We start from the raw sequence: 25,932 nt of genomic DNA, 5'->3' as shown, positions 1-25,932 counted from the left end.
TCTACCACTCACACGCTGTGTGACGTGTGGCAAGTGACTTCACCTCTCTGAGCTCCAATTCATCAGTAAAATGGGGATGATAATAGACCTTACTTCCTCAGATTGTCGTGAAGATGGGAACCAATGTATTGGCTCAAGTAGCACAGAATAGACAGTGACACTGTTGCTGCCGTTGTTGGTAATGATGATTGATGATGATGATGATGATGACGATGATGATGATGAAGGCAGCAAAGGAGAAATAATTTAAGTCCCTGGATGCTGGGTGCTCCTAAGCAGATCATGGGGTGGGTGCAGCTTGACCTTGACTTAGGGGCACCAGAGAAGCAGTTTTGAGGGCAAGGCCAAGGGTGAACAGGAAATGAAGGCTCAAGCCCAGAAACCAGGAAGGTGGGGGAAGAGGTGGGCAAGCAGTGCCCAGGGCAGGCCAAAGCTAGGTTTGGTCTGAGAGTAGCTGGGGCGCACTGGAGGATGGCATGGCCCTGCAGCAGGACTAGCCAAACACCCCTCTGTCTCTGTGTCTGTCTGTCACTCCTCATCTTGTTTTCCTATGTGTTTGGGTCCCTAAGACACCCCCCTGCCCCCAGAGGCTGCCCTGGCCTGGTCTCTGTTGAAGGCCGATGTGCTGAGATGCAGAGGAAGGTTGGTGTCAATGAATCACCAGTTCCTCTCCTGGCCCAGCTGTTGACTCAGTGTGGCCTGCAACCCAGTCTCCCTGTTTCCTGCTAAGCTGGGGGTCGGAGGGGCCTCTCTGAGCTCCCACACGCTGAGCCCTACAGATGAGGCAGCACTTGTGGAGAAAGACCCCTTGGGTCCCCACGCAGAGCAGGGATGTGTTGGGGGCTGAGTAGAGAGGTCGCCAGAGACAGCGGGAATCCCGAAAGAAGCCAGGGAACCAAGCCACAGAGAGGGTCCCCAGGGGCGACAGAGAGGAAGAGGCCATGGCTGGGGGCCCTGAGGGGTGAAGAATCCCGCTCTGCTGTCCCCGGTGGGCTGGCTGCTCCCCCCCTACCACTCCCCGCCGGGCCCCCGGGGGACCTCGCTCTAATAATGTATTTGATCGACTCGCCGGCCGCGTACAAGCGATTATTGTCTTGTCGGGAGTCAAACGTATCGATCCGGTGAGAAATATGAGCAGAGCAATGGGGCCCGCGTGTCAGTTACCAGCCCCGCTGGCCCTGGGGAGCCCCCTACGTCTCCTTTAATTACCGCTCAGCCCTGAGCCCAGCCTGGCCTCCCCTGCGCTGCCTCCCTCCCAGGCTCCCTGCACCCCGAGAGGCCCCCCACTGCTCCCCAGCTCCCACACCCCACCTGCCTCGCTCAACATGGCTTGAGGCCTCTTCTCTGGCCGAGAGGCCACTATCTGCCCTGCCTGGGCCTCCCATTCCTGGCTGCCAGGGCCTCCCCACCCAGTGGGCCCAAACGCTGCCCCTCTGTCCTCTCCCACCAGACAGACGTCTCAGACCCATTCTCATTGGACTCCCTGACTCCAAGTCAGGGACTCAGTCAGCCTGGGAGGCAAGAGGGGTAGGGCAATTTCATCCCAAGGGGGAGTGATTGAGCCCTTTCCTGGCTCCCCCACTCAGCTACAGACCTGGGAAGGCAGCGCCCGAAATGGGTGGTGCTTCTCTTCGTGCTCACCATGAGGGGCTGACACCCAGTCATGTCCAGAAAGCACGTACCTGACATGGATGACATTGACTGTGTCCGTGGCAGAGTATGGGGGTGGCTTGGTGAGGTTTTGGCCCCCCATAATGTCCTTATGACCTCATTCCAACCTCCTCAAGACATAAATCCCAAATCCAAACAAAACCTGCTGTGCAAATGCAGCTTCAAGATGAGGCTCCGGTACCCCACTGCCGCCAGACCACTATCCAGACCGCTATCGGGAAGGCCCTTGTGCACAGAAACCCTGCATCTGAAAGACAGAGAGGGGTGGACCAGGAGGCAGGAGGTCTGAGTTGAAGCTGGGTTGATGTCGTGTGGTCTGTGGATCTCCTCAGTGAAATGGTCTTTACCATACGGAGTGTTGTGGAGTGTCGGTAGTTGGGAACTGGCCCCTCTGTGTACAGATGTGAAAAACACTGGTCATTACCCTTGAGTGGGCCCGCCCGCTTGGGTGTGTCTGGATGCACAGGGCCTGTGTGCAGAAGGAAGGGCACCGGGGAAGGTCTGCCTGTGTGTTATATATCCCGAGTTAGTGTGCATGGGTGTGAATGTGGGCACACGTGGCCAGGAGGCGTGCCTGAGCACACATGTGTAGATATGCCCTCGGGCCCACAGGAGGGTGCCCAGGGGTTTCTGTACACAAGAGTTAGGGATGTTGGGTAGGGAGCCTAGGCACAGAGGAGGGTTCCCGTGTGTCTGCGCGTGGACACATGTGTGTGAAGTGCCGGGGCTCACGTGTAGAAATACTTGAGTGTATGTATACGTTTGGGTGAGTCCAAGCGTCCGTGTGCGCGTGTGGCTTGGGAGTCCTCCTCCAGCGTGGGGCGCGGCGAGTCTCGCGGGGCCCAGGGCGGACAGGCGGCCTGTTTGGAGGCGCCAGGTGGCCTGACAGCCTCGGACCGGGCGCGGGGAAGAGGAAGAGGGCAGCGGGCTCGGCCGCGCCTTTGTCTGCGCCGCCGTGCGCTGGGAGTCCTGCGCCTTTGTGTGACCCTCGCAGGTGTGCGCGCAGGGGTGGGGGGTGGGGGGGCGGGGAGGGGAGCGGAGGGAGGGGCTTCCTCCTCCGCAGCCGGCCCCTCCCTCCGGCCTATTGGCTGGGCGCTGCCGCCCTCTGGCGGGAGCGGAGGGAAATGCTGGGTCGGGAGCGCAGTTCCGTGAAAGGCCAGCGGGCAGTCTGTCAGGGGACCCGGGGCTCCCCTCGCCCAAACCGCCTGGGGCGCCCGCATTTGCCCCTGGTGGACATCTTGCCACTCTGGGCCAAGCGGCCCCTCCCCTTCGCCCTCACAGCCACTGTCCCAGGGCACCGCTTCCTTCTCAGTGGACGGACGCCTCACCTGCGGACAGGTGCGTGGCTGGGTACCTCCCTTTGCACAGCCTTGCGGGACACCCACCGCGAACGTCACTTGCTGTGCTTCTTGGCTTCAGTGCTTCTTGGCTCTGGGCCCTTGGGGAAGCCACCTCAGCTCTCAGGTCCTCAATCTTTTCGTCTGTAAAATGGGGCAAATAGTGATCATCTCAAGAGATGATGCCTGTCAGGTGCACCTGTCAAGTCTGGCATTGGGAAAGACCCCAAAAAACTTCTAGCCAGGGTTTAGTGTTGTTGTTGTTGTTGTTGTTGTTGTTGTTGTTGTTGTTATGGGCCCACCCTTTCTCCCAGACCTACATGCCCTGTTCCAGATGTGTTTGCCCTGGTGGAGGCCGCTGAAGGGCTGGGGCAGCTGTTGCAGGAACCTCCTGGAGACCCAGTGGGAGGATTCAGCTCCTCGAGCCTGTTGCCCTCCACCCCACTACCCCCACTGCCCCAACACACACATGATTTGGGGTCCACCGCCTCCTGAGGTGGGCCTTGGGGCCAGAGTATTTTCCCTTCTGAAGGGGGCGGACCCTGTGGTTTCCTCCCTGGGTGACTTCCGGCTGAGAGGGCTTGGCCCCCAGAGAGGGCGGGGAGATGACACAGTTGTTCCCCCAGCCCTGCGGGGCGGGCAGCACGGTTCACTCCAGCATGGGGGCTCCAGGTAAGGGGCCTGGGGCCAGCACCCGCTGCCGGCCCTGCCCTTCCTCCTTAGCTGTCTCCTCTGCACTTTCGCTCTGTACCTCAGCAGCTCCCCCGCTCCCACCCTGGGTCCCCGCCCTCAGCTCTTCTTTCCCCTTCCCTTGCACTCCAGACACCTGGGGGCTTCTGTCCTCCCCCCCCCCCCCACTATCTCTGCTGCAATGTTCTGAGGGCTCTAGGGGAGGGAGGATGGAGCCCAGTGTTGGTAGCAGGCTCTTATAAGGAGGACCAGTGGGTGAGGGCTGCGAAGGGCTGGGAACACTGAGCTGCAGGGCTTTTTGGTATGTGCGTTTCTGTGCGTGTGTATGTGAGTGGTGGTTCTGAGTGCTCTGAGTGTGACTCATGTGTCTGTGTGTGAGGGTCTGTTGTGTGTGGCACTGTGGGCTAGCCTTGGCAATGACCTCTTGGCTCACTGCCTCACTTCATTTGTCCAGATATCACCTCCTCAGGGAGGCCTTCCCTGATCTCCCCGTCTGACTTGGCAACCAATCCCACCATTCTCAGACCCCTTGCCCTGCTTTGTCTTTTCTTTATGGCACTTATCACCACGCAAAAATTTATTATGTGTCAGCTGACTGAGTGAATGTTGTGTGCCGGGCACCCTTACAAGGTGATTTGTATTTGTTGGCTCCTTTGGTGAAATGTGTCTATCTCTGCATAATGATAGCTATCTCTCAGCAGTGCTGACGGGAGAGTTAAACGAGGTAATACGTGTAAATGCTTAACACAGTGCCTGGAACACAGCAAGCATCAGTACTTGGTGATTGTTTCATTTGTGGCCATGTAAGCATGACTGTCGGTTTGTGTCGCATTTGTGAGTGTCCGTGGGGATGGGTCTTGATTTGGCATGTGCCATCCTACGCGCATCAGTGTATATGCAGGTATCCCTGTGGCCCTTCAGCAACGTGTATTTATTGAGCACTTTCGTGTTGGGTGTTGGAAACACAACTGAAACAGGTCTGTCCTCCTGGAGTTCCCAGTGGGAGAGATGGACCTGTTGCCAGAAAGCGGAGGAAGCACAGGCAGAGGGGTCGGAGGCACGGGGAACTGTGGGAGCCCAGAAGACTTGCCCAGCTGGGCCAGTGGGGTGTCAGAGAGGGCTTCCTGGAGGAGGGGATGTCTGGGCTGAGATGTGAAGGATGAGTGGGTATGAGCAAGGCAAAGGAGGTGAGGGAGGCGGTTGACGTGGAGGGAAGACAACTTGCAGGATGGCACATGATTATTTATCGGGGTGACTCTATGTGCAATTATGTATATGTGTGGGTATGCATGCAGTGTAGATGCAGAGCTCCGAGCTCTGCTCCACCACTGACTCTTCCCTGTCTGGGGTTGAATGGGGGCCTCGTGTGTGCTAGGTACTGAGTTAGACCCCCTACTTGGGATCTCTCACAGAACTGCCCTGCCTGGGAGGCCCGCCTGGGTTCCTGCCTGGACATGAATGAATACACTGCGTGGCCTTGGCCAGATCACTTGGCCTGCCTGAGCTCAGGGTTTGGGAGTCCACCCTGGCCATCTCCCAGGATGAGCTGATTCTAGGCATGTGAGTGTCTACACGTATGTGTGTATGTCTGTCTGAGTGACCTGGGTATGGATATGTATGCACACCTGTGTGTGTCTGTGTGTCTATCTGTGTATCCGTCTGTGAGTGACTCTGGATGTGTGAGTGTGTGCACGTCTGTGTGTATCTGAGTAACTCTGGGTGTGTGTGTGTGTGTGTGTGTGTGTGTGTGTGTGTGTGTGTGTGTATGTAAACGCAGGTGTGCATGCGCATGTCTGGGTGTGTGTTTTGCATATCTACCCATGTCATTGTGTCTGGGCATATGTCTTCTCTACAAACATCCCGACCCAGGATCTCTGCACACCTGTCCCTGTGTGTGTCTGCATCGTCTCTATCCTTGTCTGGGGCCCTGCCTGGCTGAGGCTGTGGTGTGTGTGTTCCGTGGCACAGCTGTGGGGCCACCTCTCTTGTTGTGTCTGCTGCCTGTATCTCCATCCTTCCCTCCTGACAGCTCAGAAGTGTTCACTCCCTTGAGGCCGCTCGCTCGGGGACAGACATGGGGTGGTGGTGGGGGGGAGGTGCGGTGCTGCTCCTACGGAGGCAGGGACCGGGCCAGCTGGGCCCACAGAGGTTCCCGGCAGCGCAAACCCTGCCCACAGGGGCTCCCAGGCCACAGCCTTGATTGAAGCCGGCTGTGAAGGCAGGAGACCCAGGGGACAGGCCAAGAGGGGCCAGGAGGGGTGAGGGGCAGCCCTTGGGCCCTCTATATTTAGCCCCATTTTCGGTAAGTGCTAACGAGAAGCTGGCCCAAGTCTGCTAAAACCGGCTGGGGGAAATGCAGAGGAGAAGTGAAAGTCCGGAGAGGGAGGGGTAAGGGAGGGGTGGGGAGGGCGGAGGGGACCCAGAGTCCCAGGCCTGAGGCAGTGGGGCAAGCGAGTGTGACCCCAAGGGTGTGGGTAACCCTGGGTGTGTCTGACTCCAGGATGATAGGATTCAAGGGGCCCGCTAGGATTCTGCATCGCTTTTTCCTGCCTGGTCCTCTAAAGAGTTACACACTGCCAGGGATGAGAGAAGGGAGGGGTGGCTATGGCCATATAACCAAGCAGCCTTTCTGTGTGAATGAGGCTTTGAGATGGATTTTGGAAGGTGCAGGGAGCTGGAGCATATTAGAATCACCTGGTGGAGGTGGCGGTGGCGGGGGCTTTTCAAAATCCAGATGACCCGGTCTTACCTTGTCCCAGTGAAAGCAGAGTGTCTGAGTGGGAATAGGCGTCAGTATTTCTCCAGAGCCAGGAGAGAGGGGCCTGGGCCGAGGCTGATAGCCTGTAGGATGGGCGCCTCCGCGGGCCTCTTAAGGGGATTGCCAATGTCCTAGAGTGTTAAGGCATCATTTGGCTTTGGATCTGTGGTGGAAAGGGAGTCCCCTATTCATGCTTGGTGGGGATGATTCTATGAAACCCTTTTCTCAGATTGGGCTCTGATGGGGGAGGAAAGAAAAGCGAGACAGGCTTGGGTGAAGGGCGACACTGACCATTTTGCCGTCAGCCCAGCCAAATGCTGTGGGGGTGCCCGGCTGTTTGGGAGTCAGGGTCGGGGAAGACTTAGGGACAACTATGGAAACAGAGTGGTGGAGATTTCTCCTTAAGCCATCTTTGCCTCTTCGGCCACTGTCCCTGCAGAGGAGATGTTACCTCAAAGGTTCAGGTGGGAGTTGCTTGGGGATTGGGGCTCAGGGTCAAGGTGGCAGGTGGCAGCAGGGAGAAAGGCTTGTCTGGGACGGGATTGGGTCCTGGCCTGTCAGAGATTCTTGCATGCATTAGTGTTATTATGACACCAGCCTGGGCTCTAAGGAGTTCCCAGTTTGGGGCAGGGTGAGGCCATTGCCCAGGGAGTCAGGGTGTGTTAGGGGCACGGGGTTCTCAGACAAGAGACACCAACCACCCGAGGAGGCATGGAGGACCTCACAGAGGAGGTGACGTGTGAGCTGGGGCCTTAAAGAGGAGCAGGGGTTTGCTCTTAGAGAAGAAAAGGTCACCAGGTGGGGGAAGAGCAGAGCCAAAGGCCTGGAGCGATGGGGGAGATCAGGGCCTCGGGCCCCTCTTGTTCACTTGACCCGCACGTCCTGGGCTGGGGAGTGTTGGGGACCCCAAGATGAGTCAGACCTGCCCTCAAGGGGTTCCCAGTCTGATGGGGGAGACCTGTTGGGGCCCAGATGGCTACAGTCTCTAGGACAGTCACAAGGGGAGACGCTGGGCCAGCAGGAGCCAGGGTGGAGGGAGCCACCGCCATAGACGACAGAACCTGTTCAGGGTCCTGAAGGATGAGTAGGAGGTCGCCAGGTGGCCAGAGTGGGGAATAGCCTTCCAGGCAGAGGGACCACAGAGGGTCCCTCAGGAAATGTGTTAAATGGCAGAGGGACAACAGAACAGAGGCAGGAACAAGTAAGAGAGAGAGGTGCAGGGAGGGACGTTCGGCCAACATTTATAACCCATTCTTCTAAGCTGGGTGATGCCAGGGACCCAGCAGTGAGTCAGACCTGGCCTGCCCGCACTCTGATCTGGTGGGAAAGGACTAAGACACAGAAGGTCACAGCCCTGTGGGCTCAGGGCTAGGACAGTGGGAGGGCATGACCGTGGGAGGCTGTATCATTTTCCCAGGGCTGCCATAATGGGGTACTGCAGATGGGGTGGCTTAAACAACAGAAATTCATTTTCTTGAAAGCTGGAAGCTGAAAGTCCAAGGTCAAGGTGTCAGTGGGGTTGGTTTCCTCTGAGGCCTCTCTCCTTGGCTTGGGATGCCCATCTTCTCCCTGTGTCCTCACATGGTCTTTTTTCCTGCGCGTCTGTGTCCCAATATCTACCTCTCATGAGGACACCAGTCATATTGGATTAAGGCCCACCCTAATGGTCTCATTTAACTTAATTACCTGTTTAAAGACCCTATCTGGGCTTTTCTTGAGAAGATAGGGAGCTGTGGAAAGGTTCGGGGCCAGGTTGTAGGCAGGATCTCCCTGGGGAGAGATGGACGACACTAGTTGGAAGGAGGGGCCAGGAAAGGGGGTTGGGGCAGGGGTTTCAGGGATGCTAGACGGGGTGGGATGCCGGACCACACTAGCATTAGCAGTTGCCTGGAGCTGGGCCAAGTTCTGGGCCATTTAGAGGCAGGGTTAGGCTGGACCTCTGCCTTTGATATCTCAGAGGCAGGAGTGGGGTCTCCGCGCCTGGCACCAGCACCTGCTGCGTCCTCCTGTGTCTCTCAAGATCATTATCCACTCATGCCCCTCCTAGTGCCTGGAAATAGGACCTGAGCTCCCGTGGCATCCTGGGCACCTGTTCCCCACACCTCCTTCACCAACCTATGCCTTAGTAGGACTGTGTACTTGTTTGTTTGTTTGTTTTAGCTTTTAATTTTTTTTTCTTTTTTGTGTGTGAAAACATACATACAATAAAGTGCTCAAATTTTAAGGGTGCAGCTTGATGAATTTTTACATATGTATAGAACCACAGAGCCACCCGACAGATCATGATACGGAACATTTCCAACCCTCTACAGGCTTCCCCACACCCTTTCCCCGTCCGCATCCCCCCAAAGGTACCCATAATCTGACCTTGGTCACCTGATATCATCTTGCCTGTTTTCTGAGCTTCCCGTAACTGGAATCCTACTGTCCGTCTGCTTTTGTGTCTGATGTCTTTTCCTTGGTGTCACGCCTGCAAGATTCAGCGGTGCGTGTGATTCAGGAGCGTGTTCTTTCTCTTGCAGTGGAGTGTTTCGTTGTATGGGCATACCACATTGTGTTGATCCACTGACGGGCCCTTGGGTTGTTGCCAGTTTGGGGTCATTTCGAAAGGGTTGCTGGGTACATGTGCCCATGGGCCTGGTGGGCAGGATGCCCCTCTCTCTCACATGGACACTCGGGAGTGGATGTGCTGGGTCCTAGGGAGGGGGCGCCTCCCCAGCTTTCCTGAATTGTGCTTATATCCATTCACACTCCCACCGGCAGTGTGTGACCTGGCTTTTTAATTGGGAATTTTAAAGCCGAGCAGCGTTTCATGTCAAGTAACCCTCAACTGCAAAATTCCTGGACATTTTTTTTTTTTCAGTTGCTGAGGATGTCCTAGCTACTGTAGCTGGCCTTTTTAAAATACCTTGGGTGCAGAACCCACTTGAGTTGGACAGCCCCTTTGATAGGGTGGCATCGTGTTTTAAGGCAGGGATGTGGAGTGAGTTGTGGGGGAGACCTGCTAGTCAGATTCAGGGTCAGGAGAAAGGTCTGAGGTCAAGCTGGGAGTCAAGGTCAGATGAAGGACTCGGACCATCGGGATAGGAGTTGGGATTCAGGATGGGTAAGGGGATCGAGAACAGATAGGGCAGAAGCCCAAGTTTATGTAGGGTCTACCCGGGTTGGGTTTCCAGTCAGTGTCAGTCAGGGTGAACTTGAATAGGGGTGACAGCTGGAGATGAGGTGGGCGGAAGTCACAGTGGGGTGTTAGCGGGGCGGGGGGGTGGGTCCAGTAGACCATAGCAGTGCTGATTAGAAGCGTGAACCCTGGAGTCATGCAGACAGGTGTCCAGTCAGGGCGCCTCTGCTGTCTCACTGGGCTCTTGGGCCCTCACTTTCCTCGTCTATAAAATGGGGGTAATATCAGCACCAACTGTTACTGTGAGCCCTGAATCATCCTTAACACTGTGCTTAGCACTGGTAAACGATCACCTTTCCATTGCCAGCATCAGAGTGCTGTGAGGACAGAGCATCGCTCTGCCTCCATTGCTTTCTGTCCCCGGTGCTAGCTTGCTGCCTGTCACCTCCTGTCATTTCCTGGGTTTATGGGGCTGTAGAATGGGATTGCATTTGCACAGTGGGACACCCAGGCTGGACTGGGGTGTGCAGTTGGGATTCAAGGCTGAAGTCCAGGTGAGGCCTAGGATTAAGTCCAAGGACCAGGTCAGGGGCAGAGCCAGATGCAGTTGGAGTCAGTCGGAGTTCAGAGGTCAGAATGGGGCTGCTGGGCCCGTGTGCCGAATGCGAGAAGGGAGGCCAGGAGCGGGAGGCCGGGTGGGAGTGAGGTGTGGACGGGAACGTTGTGGGCTGGAGGAGGGGCAGAGATCAGAAGACTCACTCCTTTGGGGACGCTGCAGTCCTTCACACCCCCAGGCCCCACTCAGAGTGGAAAACATGTCTCACCCGAAACCTGGTGAGGCAGGACGGGCGCGCCTCGGGAGGAGGCCCAAGGTTGACTCGCTCCTGTGGAACATTACCCACCTCCTCCTGGGCACCGAAGCCTTCTCACGACCACCGGCTACCTCCCACCCCGCCCCAGGTCTCACGGGAGGTGGCCCTCCCTGTGCCACCTTCTGCAGGGGTGAAAAGGATCAGGCAAGACCCCCAAGGCCTGAAGGCCCTTTCTTGTCCTGCCAGAGAAGGGCAGAGGCCCAGTAAGGAGGGCATGCCTCCTCAAAGAGGCACTTGCAAGGTGGCAGGGGGTGCGGGGGATTTGGGGAGAGGCTGGGGTGGTGCTAGAGGGGGGGCTCCGAGAGCCCTCCTGGCTTCCCCCTCTCACCCCACTTACATCCCTCTTCTGTCCCCAGAAATAAGAATGTCTAAGCCCCTGGAGGCCGAGAAGCAAGGTCTGGACTCCCCGGCAGAGCACACAGGTGGGTGGGGAGGGGAGAGAGAGGGTGGAGGCCCCGCGGGGTGGGGGAGCTGCGGGGATGTGGGGGGCACAGGTGACACCTCACTCTTTCCCTCTTGTTGCAGACACTGAAAGAAATGGACCAGACACTAACCATCAGGTCCGGAGGGAGTGGATGGGCAGGAGGGGTGGGAAGGGGGAGAAGGGAACAGAGGTGGCCCCTGTGGGCGAGGGGCGGGGTGTCAGAAGCTGCTTCATCTCATTTGTCCCATTCCCCCAACCCAACTTTTTCTTCACAGAACCCTCAGAATAAGACCTCCCCGTTCTCCGTGTCCCCAACTGGCCCCAGCACCAAGGTAAGCACCTATCAGAACCGCCAGGATGGGGGAACCGGGAGGGTGTGCTGTCATGGGTGGTGGTTGGTATCGGGGACGGGGTCCCACGCACCTTTGTGGGCCTGGGGCCTGAAGGGCACGGAGCCCCAATAACTCGGTGACAAGGCTCCTCTGGCTCCTTCTCACACTCAGGCTCCCGCCCCAGGCCTGTGACTCACCCAGGCTCCTTCCCCTTCCCTGGGGGGGTGGGGGTGGCCAGGGAAATCCCCCCCAGAGCCCCAGGGCGATGAACAACAGGAAGCTGAGGGCCCCGCCCCCATCCCAACTTCCCTGACAGGGGCCTGCCCCACCCCAGCCCCCCAACACACACATACAGGGGCCAGCCAATGGAGGAGGGTAAGGGGGGGGCAGACCCCGTAAGAATGGCTAAGGATGATGGGGTATCTGGACGTGGCCAGGCAGAACAAATCCCTAATCCACATGGGGCCCTGCCTGCTGCTGGGCATCGTTGGGCTTCCTGAGGTGTCTGGGGCCCAGGTCTCCACGCTCCAGCCTGGTGGAGGCAGCCGCAGGTCCAGAGGCCTGAAGGCAGCATGGAGGGCACGCGCCGGGTGGTCCTCGGAAGGGCTCCTGACCCTGGCCAAAGGTAGCAGAGGGATGGCATTGGGAGCCGAGAGCTACTCTGTGACCATGGGAAAATCACTGCCCACCCCCCACCACCGCTGGGCTTCTCAGTTTCCTTTTCTCTAACATGGGGGCTATCAGATTGGATGGGCTCTGGGGCCCCGGGTGCAGCTTAGTGGGTGGGTATCTCGTGCTGAGTGAGTTGGACAGGGCCCAGGGGAGAAGGAGTCTGGCTCTGGCCTCCTTCCCTCTGATCTCGGGCACAGTTCTGGCCTTAGCTCTTAGAGCAGAGCGTATGTCCATTACCCCCACCCTCTCCTTCCCCAGCTGCATTTTTTGCAGCCTCTCCTAGTCCCACCGCAGCCCTGCTTCTCCGTGGGGAAACCAGTGGGGCCCTGGGAAGGAAGGATTCTCGCTGCTCTTCCCCAGCCTGGACCCTGGTTCCCGGAGAAAGCCCGAGGCAGAGAGGGCTTTGGCCTCTGACTCCAGGCCTCTGTCCACACTACGTCCTGTTCTCCATCTCACTCGGCCTCTTCTGTGTTAGTCTTTCCCCAACTGCAGTGATTCATGTGCTCCCATCACGATTTCAGACACATCCATACACCACTGTGTACCATTACTTACATCACAATTTTGTTAATTGGCTTCATTTAAAAAAATATTTTATTATGGAAAATGTGAAGCAGATAACAAAGGAGGAAAAAAAAGAGTAGCATGAAAATAACCCCCCAGGTACCCATCAATCAGCTTCAACAATTTTCAGCTCATGAACTGGCTTGCTTTTTCAACAGCTGAAATACATTTTTTTTAGTGGAAATTTCATGAATGGAAAACCAGAATCACTTGCCATGGAAATAAATACAGTGATTAAAAAAAATTTTTTTTTTATGTTTATTTATTTTTGAGAGAGAGACAGAGCGTGAGCAAAGGAGGGGCAGAGAGAGAGGGAGACACAGAATCCAAAGCAGGCTCCAGGCTCTGGGCTGTCAAGCACAGAGCCCAATGCGAGGCTTGAACCCACGGACAGTGAGATCATGACCTAAGCCGAAGTCGGATGCTTAACCGACTGAGCCCCCCAGGGACCCCAGTGATTTTTTTTTTTTTTAAGTAATATCCACGCTCAATGTGGGGCTTGAACTCATGGCCCCAAGATCAAGACTCGGTGTCTATTGACTGAGCCAGCCAGGTGCCCAATACAATGATTATTAAAATGTACCCAGAGACTCTTGCCTGTCAGGTGTAAGCCTGAGGGCTTTCCTTCTCTCGTTAAAAAGGGAGATGAGTCGTGCTGGGGACAAGGCCTTAGAGCCATCCTAGCACCTAATGGAGACTTTCTCAAGAGAACCAGAAGGAATGAATGAAAGAAACCTGAAAGAGGACCAATATTCTGACCATGTTGGTGTGGGTTGTTGTTGTTGTTGTTTTTTTTTTGTTTTGTTTAACATTTAATTAAAATGTGACATACACAGAGATCTTCAGTGTATGGCTCTGTGGATTTTCACAAACTGAACACCCATGCAGCCAGCACCAGATCAAGAAGCAGAACATGACCAGACTTCCAGAGGCCCTTGATTCCCTGCCGGGGATGGCCACTGGCCTGGCTTCTAACACTCACGGTGGTTTGCTGCATCTCGGCGCCCCTTAAACTTCCTGACGTTTGTATCCGTACCCTGGGACACTCCACTCACCCTCTGTTATTTGGCCTTTTCCCCGACCTCTGTCTGTCTCAGTCTGCCTTCCAAATGCCACACCCCTGCCAAGCTGTTGGGTCACCTCGCAGCAGTTGCTTTCCCTCTCTGGACTCCCTTTTGCAAAATGGTGCTGGGCCATTGGGCTGAAGGATTAGGGATCATCCTTTCAGCCCGGTGTCCCCTCTGGGCCTGAGCGTGTGATTCTTCAAGGCATACCTCCTCCTACCCCCACACGTCCTTTACCAACAGCCCAATCGGGCAAGTCCACCGTGGTCTGGCTTTCTGTCTAGGAGAGGAGGAAGGCCAAGACTGTGTCGGTCTGTCCTATGCGTTTGATGCGAGAGGCAGCCACATCCTACACTGAGATGAAGGAGGGGCTCAGTGGACTTCTGGGGTGGAGGCTGAAAGGTGGCAGCATCTGGGCCACATCTGGCCCTCATATGTGCTTTGCTGGTCTTGCCAGCGATTTTGGTTTGTTTTTAGTTTTTTTTTTTTTTGGTTTTGCTTTAGATTTTATCTATCTATCTATCTATCTATCTATTTATTTTTATTTTAGAGAGAGAGCACAAGCAGAGGGGAGGGGCAGAGAGAAAGAGAGAGAGAGAGAGAGAGAGAGAGAGAGAGAGAGAGAGAATCCCAAGCAGGCTCTGCACAACAGCAGAGTACCGATGGGATCATGACCTGAGCCGAAATCGGGAGTCAGACGCTCAACACCCTGAGCCACCCAGGCGCCCTGTGTTTTTGTTCTCGATTTTAAAAATGAGTGATTGGTGGGAGCAGAGCGGGAGCTGGGCAAGCTTCTCCTTCGGGAGGGCTGCACACCCTGCCAGCGTACCCCATCCTCATCTGTCCAGGTCACCCATTTGCACTGTCTGCCTGTTTCCACACTCGTTTGAATTCCAGACCCATGTTCTAAGGTGGTGTTTTTTTTTTTTAATAACCTGAGACCCTTTCTTCCAGCGAAGTCTTACTCCATTAATAAGAGATGCACCTGTAGCTAACGCAGATGAGGGGTGTGGGACCCAGAACTCTACCCTTTGATGTTCCGAGTCCCCCGCTGGCACATTTCCCATTTTACAGATGGGGAAGCTGACCCTCCAGAGGGGAAAACTGCTCCCCAAAGGTGACCCTCTTCCTGTAGGGGGTTTGGGTGCAGGGAGTGTGTTAGCCTTATGTGATTGCTGAGGACACTGAGGCCAGAAAGGTGGCCTAAGACCCCCGGCCGGTCAGTACAGGGTCTTGGCCTCTATACCCCGGTCCACTCCTCCTCTGCCGGCCGGCCCCAGGCTGCTGTTGCCACACACGTGCCCTCTCTTTGGTTCACAGGTGGGCATTCTCTCTGGCCTCCACTTAACATTCTGGGGTCCCGGACCCTGCCTCTCTCCCCCCCAGATCAAGGCTGAAGACCCCAGTGGCGACTCAGCCCCCGCAGCACCCCCGCCCCCCCAGCCAGCCCAGCCGCATCTGCCCCAGGCCCAACTCATGTTGACAGGCAGCCAGCTAGCCGGGGTAAGTACTCGGGGAAGCGTGGGCACGTGGGCAGAGACCAGCCACCCCCCACCTGTTACAGGACCGGTGGCATGGGGTGTCCCGCCAGGACTGCGGCCGCGCTCTCGCGCCTGCCTCCTGTCCCCCTCAGTCGTCCTGCAAGACTTGTGCCCTAACCTGCTTGGCTCAGGCACTAACCCCTCTCTGCCTTCTCTGCTCCTCCCCACACCCCTCCCCTGGCACCCCACCCCCCTGCCGCCCGCCCCCCGCCCCCCACCCCCGCAGCTCACGGCGCTGATGCCGGCTCAGCAGCAGCTCCTCCTGCAGCAAGCCCAGGCCCAGCTCCTGGCCGCAGCCGTGCAGCAGTCCAATGCCGCCGCGGCCGCTGCCGCCGCCTCCTCCACCTCCTCCTCCTCTTCCTCCTCCTCCTCCTCTGCCTCCTCCTCGACCTCGCAGCCCCCGGCCTCCTCTGGGGGAGGCGACCTGCCGCCACCACAGCCTGCCAGCCAGCCCCCCGGGACCCCACAGCTCACCCTGTCCCAGCCCATCCAGCTCACAGCACAGGTAAGGGCAGCCCCGGGGGGGCCCACGGCCTTCAGCGGACGATGCGCAGAAGCCCGGCGTGCAGGGGGCCGGCCGGTCCACAGGGGCCGACCGTTAGGACCACCGGTTGTGTGCCAGGCAGTTCCCAGCAACCCCAGGAAGCCTTGGGGGATGCTGCCCCCATGTCTCGGTGGGGGAAAGCGAGGCTCAGAGGGAGAACATCCCCCCCCCCAGCTAAGCGCTTTCTGTGTATCTTGGTGGGGGTTCGTCCTCGGTTTACAGCTGAGGAAACCAGGGGACTCACCCCCGTGGAAGGGCGCCCATGTGGGCACTAAAAGGAAAGGCTGAGACTCTGAACTAGTGCCCGAAAATGTGTGCCCTGGAGGATCCAGTGAGAGACTCTCAGAACGGGGGCCTGTGGCCACTGGGTCAGGGAGTGCCGTGTCCTCTCTGGCCATTCTGGAGACTTTGGGTACACACTGAATTATGAGCTAGTGGCTGTATTTGTTTCCTGGGGCTGTCATGACAAAGCCCCACAAACTGGGTGGCTCTAGGGAGAACCCCTCTTTGCTTCCACTAGCTTCTGGAAGTACCAGAAATCCTTGGTGTTCTCATAGCTGGATCGCTCCAATCTCTGCCTCCATGGTCATATGGCCACCTTCTCTCTGTGCACGTCTGTCTCTGTGTTCACACTTCCCACCGATCACTGGATTAGGGCCCACCCTAATGACCTCATTTACTTTGATTACATCTGCAAAGACCGTGTTTCCGAATACGGTCATTTACTGGCACTGGGGGTTACGACTTCTGACGTATCTTTTGGGGAGCCCTGATTCAACCCATGATAGTGGCCAAAAAATTTCCCATAAGGATAGTCGGCAGAACAGAGTAGGAGTTGAGCAGGCTTCCCCTCCTGACAGGCCTGCACTCTCCACCCCGTTCACACTTGCCCCTGTCACCCATTTGTGCTGTCTGCCTGGGTTCTGTAAACATTTGAGTCTGTAGCCCGTGTTCCAGGGCAGTGAAGGTCCTGAGAAGTCCTGCAGCAAGGAACCTTGTTTGACTTCCCTCAGCCCTGTGTTTCCCACAATGGCTGCTCCTTGGGTTGCTTTTCTTTCTCTCTACCCACCCCTTTCCGTGAAACCCCAGGGCCAGATGCTGTCTACACTGAGGTGTCCAGTACCCATAAGGTTGTTCCCTTGACAGAGAGTTCAGCTTCCAGCAGGCCTGTTCCACTACTTACCAACGCTTCCATGTGAGACCGTCCTTAACGCTGAGCTGGTATCTGCCTTCTTAGGGCTTCCTGCCTCCGGGCCTGGTTCTGTAGAGACACACACAGCAATCTGTGCCCGCTGCCCCGTGACGGCTCTTCCAAACTTAGCCTCACAATGGCTGGCTCACCATGGTGACTGTAACTAGAGTCTGGCAGGTGCTGTACTAACGGTGACCTCCTTGAATCCACAAATCCTCATCCTGGCCGAGGTCACCCGGTGAGCACAAGGGGCAGGATAGCCCTGGAGCCAGGCCTGGGAGTCCAGGGCTCTAACCATAGGACCCGGGGCCGCTGCCTTTAGCTATTGTCCCCAGCTTTCCCACTCTGGCCACCAGAGACCCCAGCAGCAGGAGGTCGCCTCACAGCACATGCAGTTAGTTCTTCACGGAGCAACACCAAGGCTCGGGGCTCCTCACTAGGTCCCAAGTATCAGTACCCCTGCTCTGTTCTCCTTTCTACCTGGAAGTCGGCTCCCTCCCTTTACCTGGACAGCTCCTCTTTAGCCTTTAAGCCTCAGCTTGGGAGTCCACACCTCCAGGAAGTTTTCCATGACTTCCCTCCCTCCAGCTGGTTTATAATCTCCTGCCTCCTGACTCCTCTGGGGGTCCCCAGCCCTTTCCTCTCCTTCTGGCCCTAATCACCAGTGCTGTGTCTGAAGATGCCTGAGGAAATATCTGTGGAAGGAACAAAGGCCACAGGGAGGGGGAGGGAGAGAGCCACCCAGTGCAAACCGGCTAAGCCATTCCCCCTTGGGAGCAGGAGGCATTCCTTCTGTTCGTAAACTCCTAGAACCACCTCCCCCAAGTTCCCTGCGACCCAAGGACCCAGCGACCCAGGCTGTAGCAGGCTAGTCCTCTGCCACCTGCTGTTCGGCCCAGTCTCTGATTCTCAAGGACGCCTCCTCTAACCGTCCTGCCAACCCCTTCCTCTGGCTCCTCCCTCCCCAGCTCTGATCTGCTCAGTCCTGTTGTCTGCAATTGCAAAGCCAGGACCAAGAGTTTGTTTTCTGGGAGTTCTGTCACCCTGTGACCTCATTTCCCTAACAGACGAATGTTTATCCCCAGTTCCAGGCGCCATGCCGACCAGGAACAACCCGGAACGTGGGTACCACATTCCTCCTGTGTTACTGCCTCCCTGCATCCACAGCCATTCCACCCCTGGGCTTGACCCCTCTCCTCAGTCTATGTCTCTTGGGCCTGCCAATTCTACTTCCCATGACTGCTCAGCTCTGTCCTATGGTCATTTCACAGACATTTCCTAGCCCCCTGTGTGTCAGGCCTTGGCGGGAAGCTAAAGACTTAGAAGTGACTCAGACCCTTCTTTGCCCCCTAAAGGCTCCCAGTCTTGTAGGGAAACAGATACCAATGAACCACTAAGAAATGTTTTACTTGAAAAATACTAAGAAAGTAAAAAACACCCCTAACCCTATCACTTTAAAATTACATAATGTACTAAGGGAAAGTCCCCCATCCGTCCCTGTAACACCAGCTTCCAAAGTAGTGTCAGTTAAACAGTTTGGCAGGAATCTTCCCTGAATTTTCCTAGCTAGTACAGAGAAAGGGACAATTATAACACACTTTTATAATTTGTGTGTCCAGCGCTCAGCATGATGCTTTCCACCAAAGGGGCCACCTGGATGTTTACTGAATCAATGAGGGATGTTTTGCTGCAGCTTTTCAATCAAGGGTAGGGAAGACATCTCTCCAGGGGAGTAATTCAGACTGTCTGGGGTAGGGGTAGACATTGATTGAAAATTTACATTAACTGTTAAAACATCATTTTGTATTTGGAAGGGAAAAAAATCCCTATTTTCATAATATGACTATGGCAAATAAAGCTTGACAAGATCTTTTAGGCTGGCAGGCCCTACTGAAAAAGGTTTCCCAGAGAAACCTACTGGGTGTGGTGGGAGTGTGGGAAAAGACAGGTGACCTGTGCCTGAGGGAATCAGAGAAGGCTTCTTGGAGGAGGTGGTGCCTGACCTGAGCCCGGACAAGTAGGAGTTTACCAGGTATACGGAGTGGAGAAAGCTGTTTCAGGCATGGAAGGTAAAATGAGAGAGTAGGGGGGGCTCCGGGAGGCGGGGGTGGGGGCCAGCAGTGGAAGACAGCGCCGGATGAGCTAGGAGGGGTGTCAGCTAGACCAGACTCCCCTCCAGGTGGCTGAAGACGTAGAAGGGGATATTTGGCTCAGATCGCTGAAGAGGCCCAGCCCCAAACTCTGTCTCTTTTTTCATTCTGAGGCAGGCAGAATGGGTGCCGGCGCTTTTAGACTTGTTCCCACCGACCAGGGTTGAGTTAGTGTCCTCAACCACTGCCCCAAGAAGGTAGGGTCAGCCCACTTGGGCCATGTGACCTGAGAATAGGGGAGGGCCAGTCCCCAAGAGGAAGAGATGGCTCCTGAGGCTTGGAGAAGGGGCAGCAGGTGCCAGGGCAGCCAAACCTGGAGGTGTGTCGTCAGTGTACCCACAGGCCCCTGGCGGCCGGGAGCTGGGCCGAGGCATACCAGTCACTCCACAACTGGTTGGGGTCTGCTGTTGCTCATCTATCCTGGAATTTTAACAGGAGGCAGCACGGGATGTAACACACAATGTGCATGTAGGTGTTTCTTCTCGCCGTCAGATGGGTCTCAGCTTTTTGGTGTCCCGCCCCAATCTCTGGGACTTCCTGGGCTCCACGTGGCAGGGCCAACCTTTGGGGGATGGGGGCACACAGAGAATCCCACACTAGAGACAGGCCACCTCTGTCCATATCCCTTCCCCCCAAACTTTAGGGCTTCCTGTAGGGAAGTGCCTGGAATGACAGAGTCATTCACGCATTCATCCAGCACTTATTAAGCACCTTGTGTATGCCAGGTGCCCGTTTGTGGCCCCAAGGGGACAGCTGTGAACAAGGCAGCAGTGGCTGCCCTTGAGGACCTTATGTTCTAGTAGGGAGCAGAGAGTAAACAGGTAAACAAACGAGCAAAACAAGACCATTTTAGAGGAAGCGTACTAAAGAAAATGAAGTGGGCTGGTGTCATAGAGGGACAGGGTGGCCTTTGAAAGCCTTTGAAAGCTGACTCTGAATGAGTCAGTCATGAAGAAGCCATGGGGAGAACTTAGGAAAAGGCAACAGCAAATGCAAAGGTCCTGAGGTGGAAAGCAGCTTGACATCAGGGCACAGAGGAAAATGGTATGGCTAGAGCAGAGCAAGTGAGTGGAGGACAAGTTAAGAGGTGAGGGGGAGGCAGGCGGGACCAGGTTTTGCAGGGCCTTGTAGGGAAGATCAAGGAGTTTGGAATGTTTACCAGGGAAACATCGATGGGAAGCTGTTGGGGGTTTTAAGCAGGTGGGTGGCATGACCCCGCTGACCCTTTCCACAGCTCCCTCTGGCTGCCATGGGGAGAATGGACTGTGGGGGACCAGAGTAGAAGCAAGGGGCCCAGTGGGAAATCCTTGCAGCGATGCAGGTGGGAGATGAGGGTGATGATGGGGGTCTGGGATGCTATTTTATACGGATAGGATAGATGAAGGATGACTCCTAGGATTTGGGCTTCAGCAATCAGATGGTGGTGAGGGAGCTTCCTGAGTTGGGGAAGACAGGGGAGGCACAGTGTGATTTGGAGGGCTGGAGTAGGGAACCAGGAGTTTCCTTTTGGACACAGCAGGGTATAAAGAGTCTATTAATCATCCAAGTGGAGACATCAGATAGGCAGACGGACATCTGAAGCTGAAGCTCGGTGGAGAGGCTGGGTGTGGACAGTTCACAGCTGCCGGGCAGAGGATGGGGTTTCCTGCCCTTGAGAGTTCATGATCCGGTGAGGTGACGTGGGGGGAGTGACATGGGGGTGCAGGGCTAGCAAACGCTTGTGCTCGGGGAGCGTGTTGTGATTTCCCAGACACCTTGCAGATGCTAATATTACTCGGGCCTCAGAGCAATCCTGTAAACAGTTAGACATTATCAACCCCATTTTGTAGATGAGAAAACCGAGGCCCTGAGAAAGGTGTGACTCAGTAATAATGACTACCATTTACGCAGGCCCACTTCAGTGAACAGAGATCGGGCTAAACACGCTATGTGCATTGTCACACTGAATTCCTTTAAGAGCCCCGTGGGGTAACTGAGACTTAAACAGGGGGAAGGGGTGCCCAGGGTCCCACAGTGTGTGAAGGACAGTCAGGTTTCCAGCCCTGTGCACTGTCCCCCTATATAGTTAAGGAGGCCGAGGCCCAGAAGAAAGAGCTGGCTTCCCCCGAGTCACACAGCTAGAAGCAGGCAACAGGGCTGAGACTCAGAACCCCCAGGTTCCCAGCCGGCAGGGACCCTTGCACCCCTCTGACTTCCCTCCCACCCGATGTGGGAGCTCCCGCTGCACAGTTCCGGGCAAGTGGGGGTGCAGTTTCTCCCCAGTGGCTCCCAGGACAGGTGTTCTCTGCCTTCCCACGCAGCCCACTCCACTACCGGGTGCCCTGACACGGCTCAGAGGGTCGGGAAGCCCATCCTCATGCTGAACACAACTGATGATAATGTAGTTTACGTGGTCCCCAGACACCCCCTTCCTGTCCTCCCTGCTACGGACTTGACTCTAAGCTGTCCATGTCTTGGAATGGGGTGTCCAGAACTGGCCATGGTTTGCCATCTCAGGGGTGACTGCTGAGTGACACGCAGACACCATCCCAGGCTGGGTGGCTGCCAGAGCATGTGTGGGGGCCTGCAGTTGGGGGATGGGGAGTCTGCCCTGTGCGCTGGAGTGAGGCGCTGCACCTGGGCCCACGCGGCCCAGTTCCTTTTAAAGGCTTTCTCTCCACCTCCTTCCACCCCCAGGTGGAATTGAGTCCAAATGGGAAAATGGACAATTGCCCTCCGGTTCACCCGTGAGTCACGTAAACTGTCAGTCTTTCTGCCCCACTGTGGCCAAGATCTCAGTGTGTCAAAACGCAGCCAGTCTGCTCTGAGACTCCACCGGTCTGTCCTAGGTTTTACTCATTCAGTCATTGGAAATTCACTGATGGCCTGCTGGGTGCCTGTACTAGGGTGGAGGTGATCAGAACACAGTGATGAACAAGAAACCCAAGAAACCATCTCTTCCCTTTTCAGCGTTGGCGGGGTGTGCTAGTTTTTCTCACAGGTTAGGGACAGAGCCACTAAGTATCTTGGCCAGGGGCCCTTCCCCGGTTCTCTCCACTTCCTCTAACCTCTCTACCAGCTTGACTTGGTCGTAACACGCCCCCAAGTGGCTTCAGATTGCTCGCTGCCTGTAGATTGTGGAGAAATGGGGCCTCCTACTGGCTAACCCCAGTCCTGAGACAGCACAGCACCCAAAATCTCTCTTTCTCCCATTCTGTAATTTCTTCAGTCAGCAAATGTTTAGTGAACATCCACTATGCCCGAGCGCCTTTTTGCGTGGAGAATACAGTGAGGAATAAGGCAGACAAGTCTGTGCCCTCTCCAAGCTGGTGCCTGCTCATAGCTGATCATTGCTATAAAGGAAGGAAAAGAGTATGATGTAATAGACATTGAGGAGAGGAAGACTCATCAAAGCAGGTAGAGAAGGGAGGTTTCTCTCAGGAGGGGGCATTTTACAGAGACTTGAATGATGAAGAGGGGCCAGTCATGTGCAGATCAAGAAGGGGGGGGGTGGACAGCATGTGCAAAGGCCCTGAGGTGGGGACCTCTTCTGGGTTCAGTAACAGGAAGGACACTAGTGTGACTGGCTTAGAGTTAGGGAGTGAGAGTTGTGAGAGACAAGGAAGGCGGGGTCATGCAGGGTCAGGGCAAGGAGTTGAATTGTTTCAAATGTGATAAAAACCAGTAGAAGCTTTATTGTTCAATTAACATTTCAGAACAGGAACCTCCTGGAGGGGGCTGTGGATAGAATTCCAGGGAGTCCATGAACTTGGATGGGAAAAGCTTATGTCTCAATTTTTTCTATCCTCTAACTGCAAATGTTGAATTTCCTTCTATTAGGAATATAGACAGCCGACCACAATAGCATTAGCAGTACTTGGCCTTTGTATAAGTATTTGGACAATGGAATACAAAGATATTTCGATACACTTGTCACAGATTCCTTAAAATAATTGTTTTCGTTCATCATCACTTTGAAATTACAGTAGTCATCAGATGTACTGCTTGACCTTGTTATTTAATGTGCTGTAAAGAAACCCAAAGATTATTATTATCTATTCAAAATGTTTGATGATTTTTTCAATACAGTTGATTTCCTATGAAATCCTATGTATTTCATTTTATGCACTTTTTATTAAAAATTTTTAATATTTATTTTCGAGAGACAGAGAGAGACAGGGTGTGAGCCAGGGAGGGGCAGAGAGGAAGGGAGGCACAGAATCCGATGCAGGCTCCAGGCTCCCGACCGTCAGCACAGAGCCCAACACGGGGTTCAAACCCACGAACCGCGAGATCATGATCTGAGCTGAAGTCGGACGCTTAACCAACTGAGCCATCCAGGCTCCCCGTTTCATGCATTTTTTTTTTTAACTCTGAGAAGGAGCCAGTAGGTTTCGTCAGACACCAAATAATTCAGAGCACAAAAAAGTTTAGAACTTTTAGCCCTTGAAGGTATATCGGATGGTGGAGAGGAAGGGACGGAAAGTGTCGGGACTGATCCCTGTTTCTGGTCTGAGTAACAGTGAATGGGGGTGTGTTTGGGTTTTTCATTTGGACTTCTCACCATGAGACCTTTTGCAAATTGGGTGCATTTCCCCCTCCCTTTTCTTCTCCCTGCTGATTCAGAAAGAAATCTGCAGACACCTCTCTTTTAGACGTCTGGGGAGAAAGTGGGATTTTCACTGAGTCACACTAGGGAGACAGAGTAGTTAACAACTATTGCAATCAGCAAGCTAATCAGAAGAACACTGGTAATAAGACTTTATTTCTGGCTTTATTCTTGGATTCAGTTCAGTGTGCATTTAATGGGGGCTTGCCAGACTGTTGAGGGACAGGGATGCAAGAAAACTAAGACATGGCCTCTGCCTTTTCGAGTTTCAGTGTAGCAGAGGGAAAACTGTATATAAGCAAATGCATTGCAGTTTAGAGCAGGGTGGGTTCAGTTTGTGGGGCCTGATGTTTATACGAGTTATAGGGCCTTAAATTTTTTTTTTTTATGTTTATTTATTTTTGAGACACAGAGCTCAAGTGGGGTAGGGGCAGAGAGAGGGAGGGAGACACAGAATCTGAAGCAGGCTCTAGGCTCTGAGCTGTCAGCACAGAGCCCGACATGGGGCTCGAACCCACAAACTGTGAGATCGTGACCTTAGCTGAAGTCAGACACTCAACCAACTGAGCCACCCAGGTGTACAGGGCCTTTCACACACACACACAAACAGCAGCACATCATACCCTCTGTCATGCCTCTTAAGCTCTCCACTCAACAGGACATCTTGGAGATTGTTCCATATCAGGACACAAAGAGTGTCCTCCTTCTTTTTCATGAATGCATAGTATTGCACCATAAAGATCCACCCTAATTCATTTACCTATTCCCCACTGCTGTGCATTCAGCTTGTTTCCACTCTTTTGCTAAAACACTGCAGGCTGCTAGGAATATCCTTCTAGAGAGATTACTTTGCACAAGTGTGAATGTATCTCTAAGATGAATTCCTAGAAGTGGAATGGGTCAAAGGGTATATGCCTTTGTAATTCTTTTTTTTAAATTTTTTTTAACGTTTATTTATTTTTGAGACAGAGAGAGACAGAGCATGAATGGGGGAGGGTCAGAGAGAGGGAGACACAGAATTGAAACAGGCTCCGGGCTCTGAGCTGTCAGCACAGGGGCCCGATGCAGGGCTCGAACTCACGGACCGCGAGATCGTGACCTGAGCTGAAGTCGGCGCTCAACTGACTGAGCCACCCAGGCGCCCCTATGCCTTTGTAATTCTGACAGACGTTGCCAAATTATCTTCTCACCAGTGACACCTAAGAGTGTTTGCTTCCTCATACACCCCGACACAGCATGTTATGCACTGCTGTTCTCTTTGTTGATCCAATAGGAGAAAGAAAAAAAAGTATCTCAGTGCAGTTGTAGCCATATTTCTCTTCTTGTGAATGAATCTGAATATTTTTTCATTCGTTTGTATTGAATGTATTTTGTATTTCCTTTGCTGGGCAATCACCAGACCTGTTGGCCAGATTACTATTGGATTGTTAGTTATTTTCTTATTGATTTGTAATCACTCTTTATATGTTGAAGAAATGAACCCATTTGTGTCAAGTTACTTATGTTTTTCCTCAGCTTGTTTACTTCCTAGGACATTAAATTGGTCTTTGGAATAATAATAGCACTGGGAGGAATTGAGGGGCATGAGTCATCCCTCTGTTTCCCCTAAGGCAAAATAATGTCACTCTAAGTCACATAATTTTCAACTGCGCATAAAAGTTGTTGAGTAAATTATGAAGCATCAGTGTTGGTTCATTCGACAAATATATGTGGAGTACTTACTGGGTGCCAGATGCTATTCTAGATGCTGAGATTATAATGATGACCAAAACCACCAAGATCACACTCTCGTGGAGCTGACTTACCCGTGAGGGAGATGCACTGTGAAAGCGTAAACAGAAAAAGAGGTACCTTGAGATAGTGATAAGTCTTATAAAGGAGGTGAAATGGAGGTAACAGGAGGTATGGTGGTGGCTGGTTTAGATTAGATGATCAAGGAGGATATCTCTGAAGAGGTGATTTTACATGAGGACCTGAGTGACAAGAAGGGTCCAGGAATATAAGAACTAGAACTGCCTGGCAGAGGGAGCCTTTGCACATGCAAAGGTCCTGAGGTAGGAAGACTAGGACAGGTTTCAGTATTAAGGACCATAGAGATCAGATGAATAGTTTTTATTGTATTGTTCTGGCTGCAAGAAGCCATTGGAGTGTTGTGTATGTGTGTGTAAGGGGGTCTTGCTTTTTCTTTTGGAAATGTTCAAACCTAAAAGTACAGAGTATGATATAAGGAACTGCATGTACCTTCACCCAGCTCAATAGATATCAACATTTTGCCAATCCTGTTTCATCTATCTCCTCACTTTCTTGGTGGAGATGCTGGATTTTTTTTTCTCTCCCTCTTTCCCTTAAAAAAAGGGGGCACCTGGGTGGCTCAGTTGGTTAAGTGTCCAACTCTTGGTTTCGGCTCAGGTC

At 54.2% G+C, this 25,932-nt stretch overlaps 1 protein-coding gene across 9 annotated transcripts in view; it reads left to right on the top strand.

Annotated features, from left to right (window-relative positions):
- POU2F2 (POU class 2 homeobox 2) overlaps nt 1-25,932 on the top strand; it is a 57,185-nt gene that overhangs the window by 22,468 nt on the left and 8,785 nt on the right. For 4 of the 9 annotated variants that reach the window (XM_042968693.1, XM_042968692.1, XM_042968695.1 and 1 more), the window contains exons 1-5: nt 3,615-3,680; nt 10,806-10,871; nt 10,975-11,009; nt 11,149-11,205; nt 14,892-15,008. In XM_042968693.1, the coding sequence (XP_042824627.1) occupies nt 3,668-3,680; nt 10,806-10,871; nt 10,975-11,009; nt 11,149-11,205; nt 14,892-15,008 (288 nt within the window). In that variant the 5' untranslated portion in view covers nt 3,615-3,667. Of the gene's footprint in view, nt 1-3,614; nt 3,681-6,837; nt 7,189-10,805; nt 10,872-10,974; nt 11,010-11,148; nt 11,206-14,891; nt 15,009-15,272; nt 15,552-25,932 lie in introns of those variants that run through there. The other 5 variants (XM_042968691.1, XM_042968696.1, XM_042968694.1 and 2 more) reach the window with 3 other exon arrangements.

Source organism: Panthera tigris, chromosome E2 (assembly GCF_018350195.1).
Source record: "Panthera tigris isolate Pti1 chromosome E2, P.tigris_Pti1_mat1.1, whole genome shotgun sequence".
Taxonomy (NCBI): Eukaryota; Metazoa; Chordata; class Mammalia; order Carnivora; family Felidae; genus Panthera; species Panthera tigris.
This window is presented reverse-complemented; position numbering and strand designations above follow the sequence as displayed.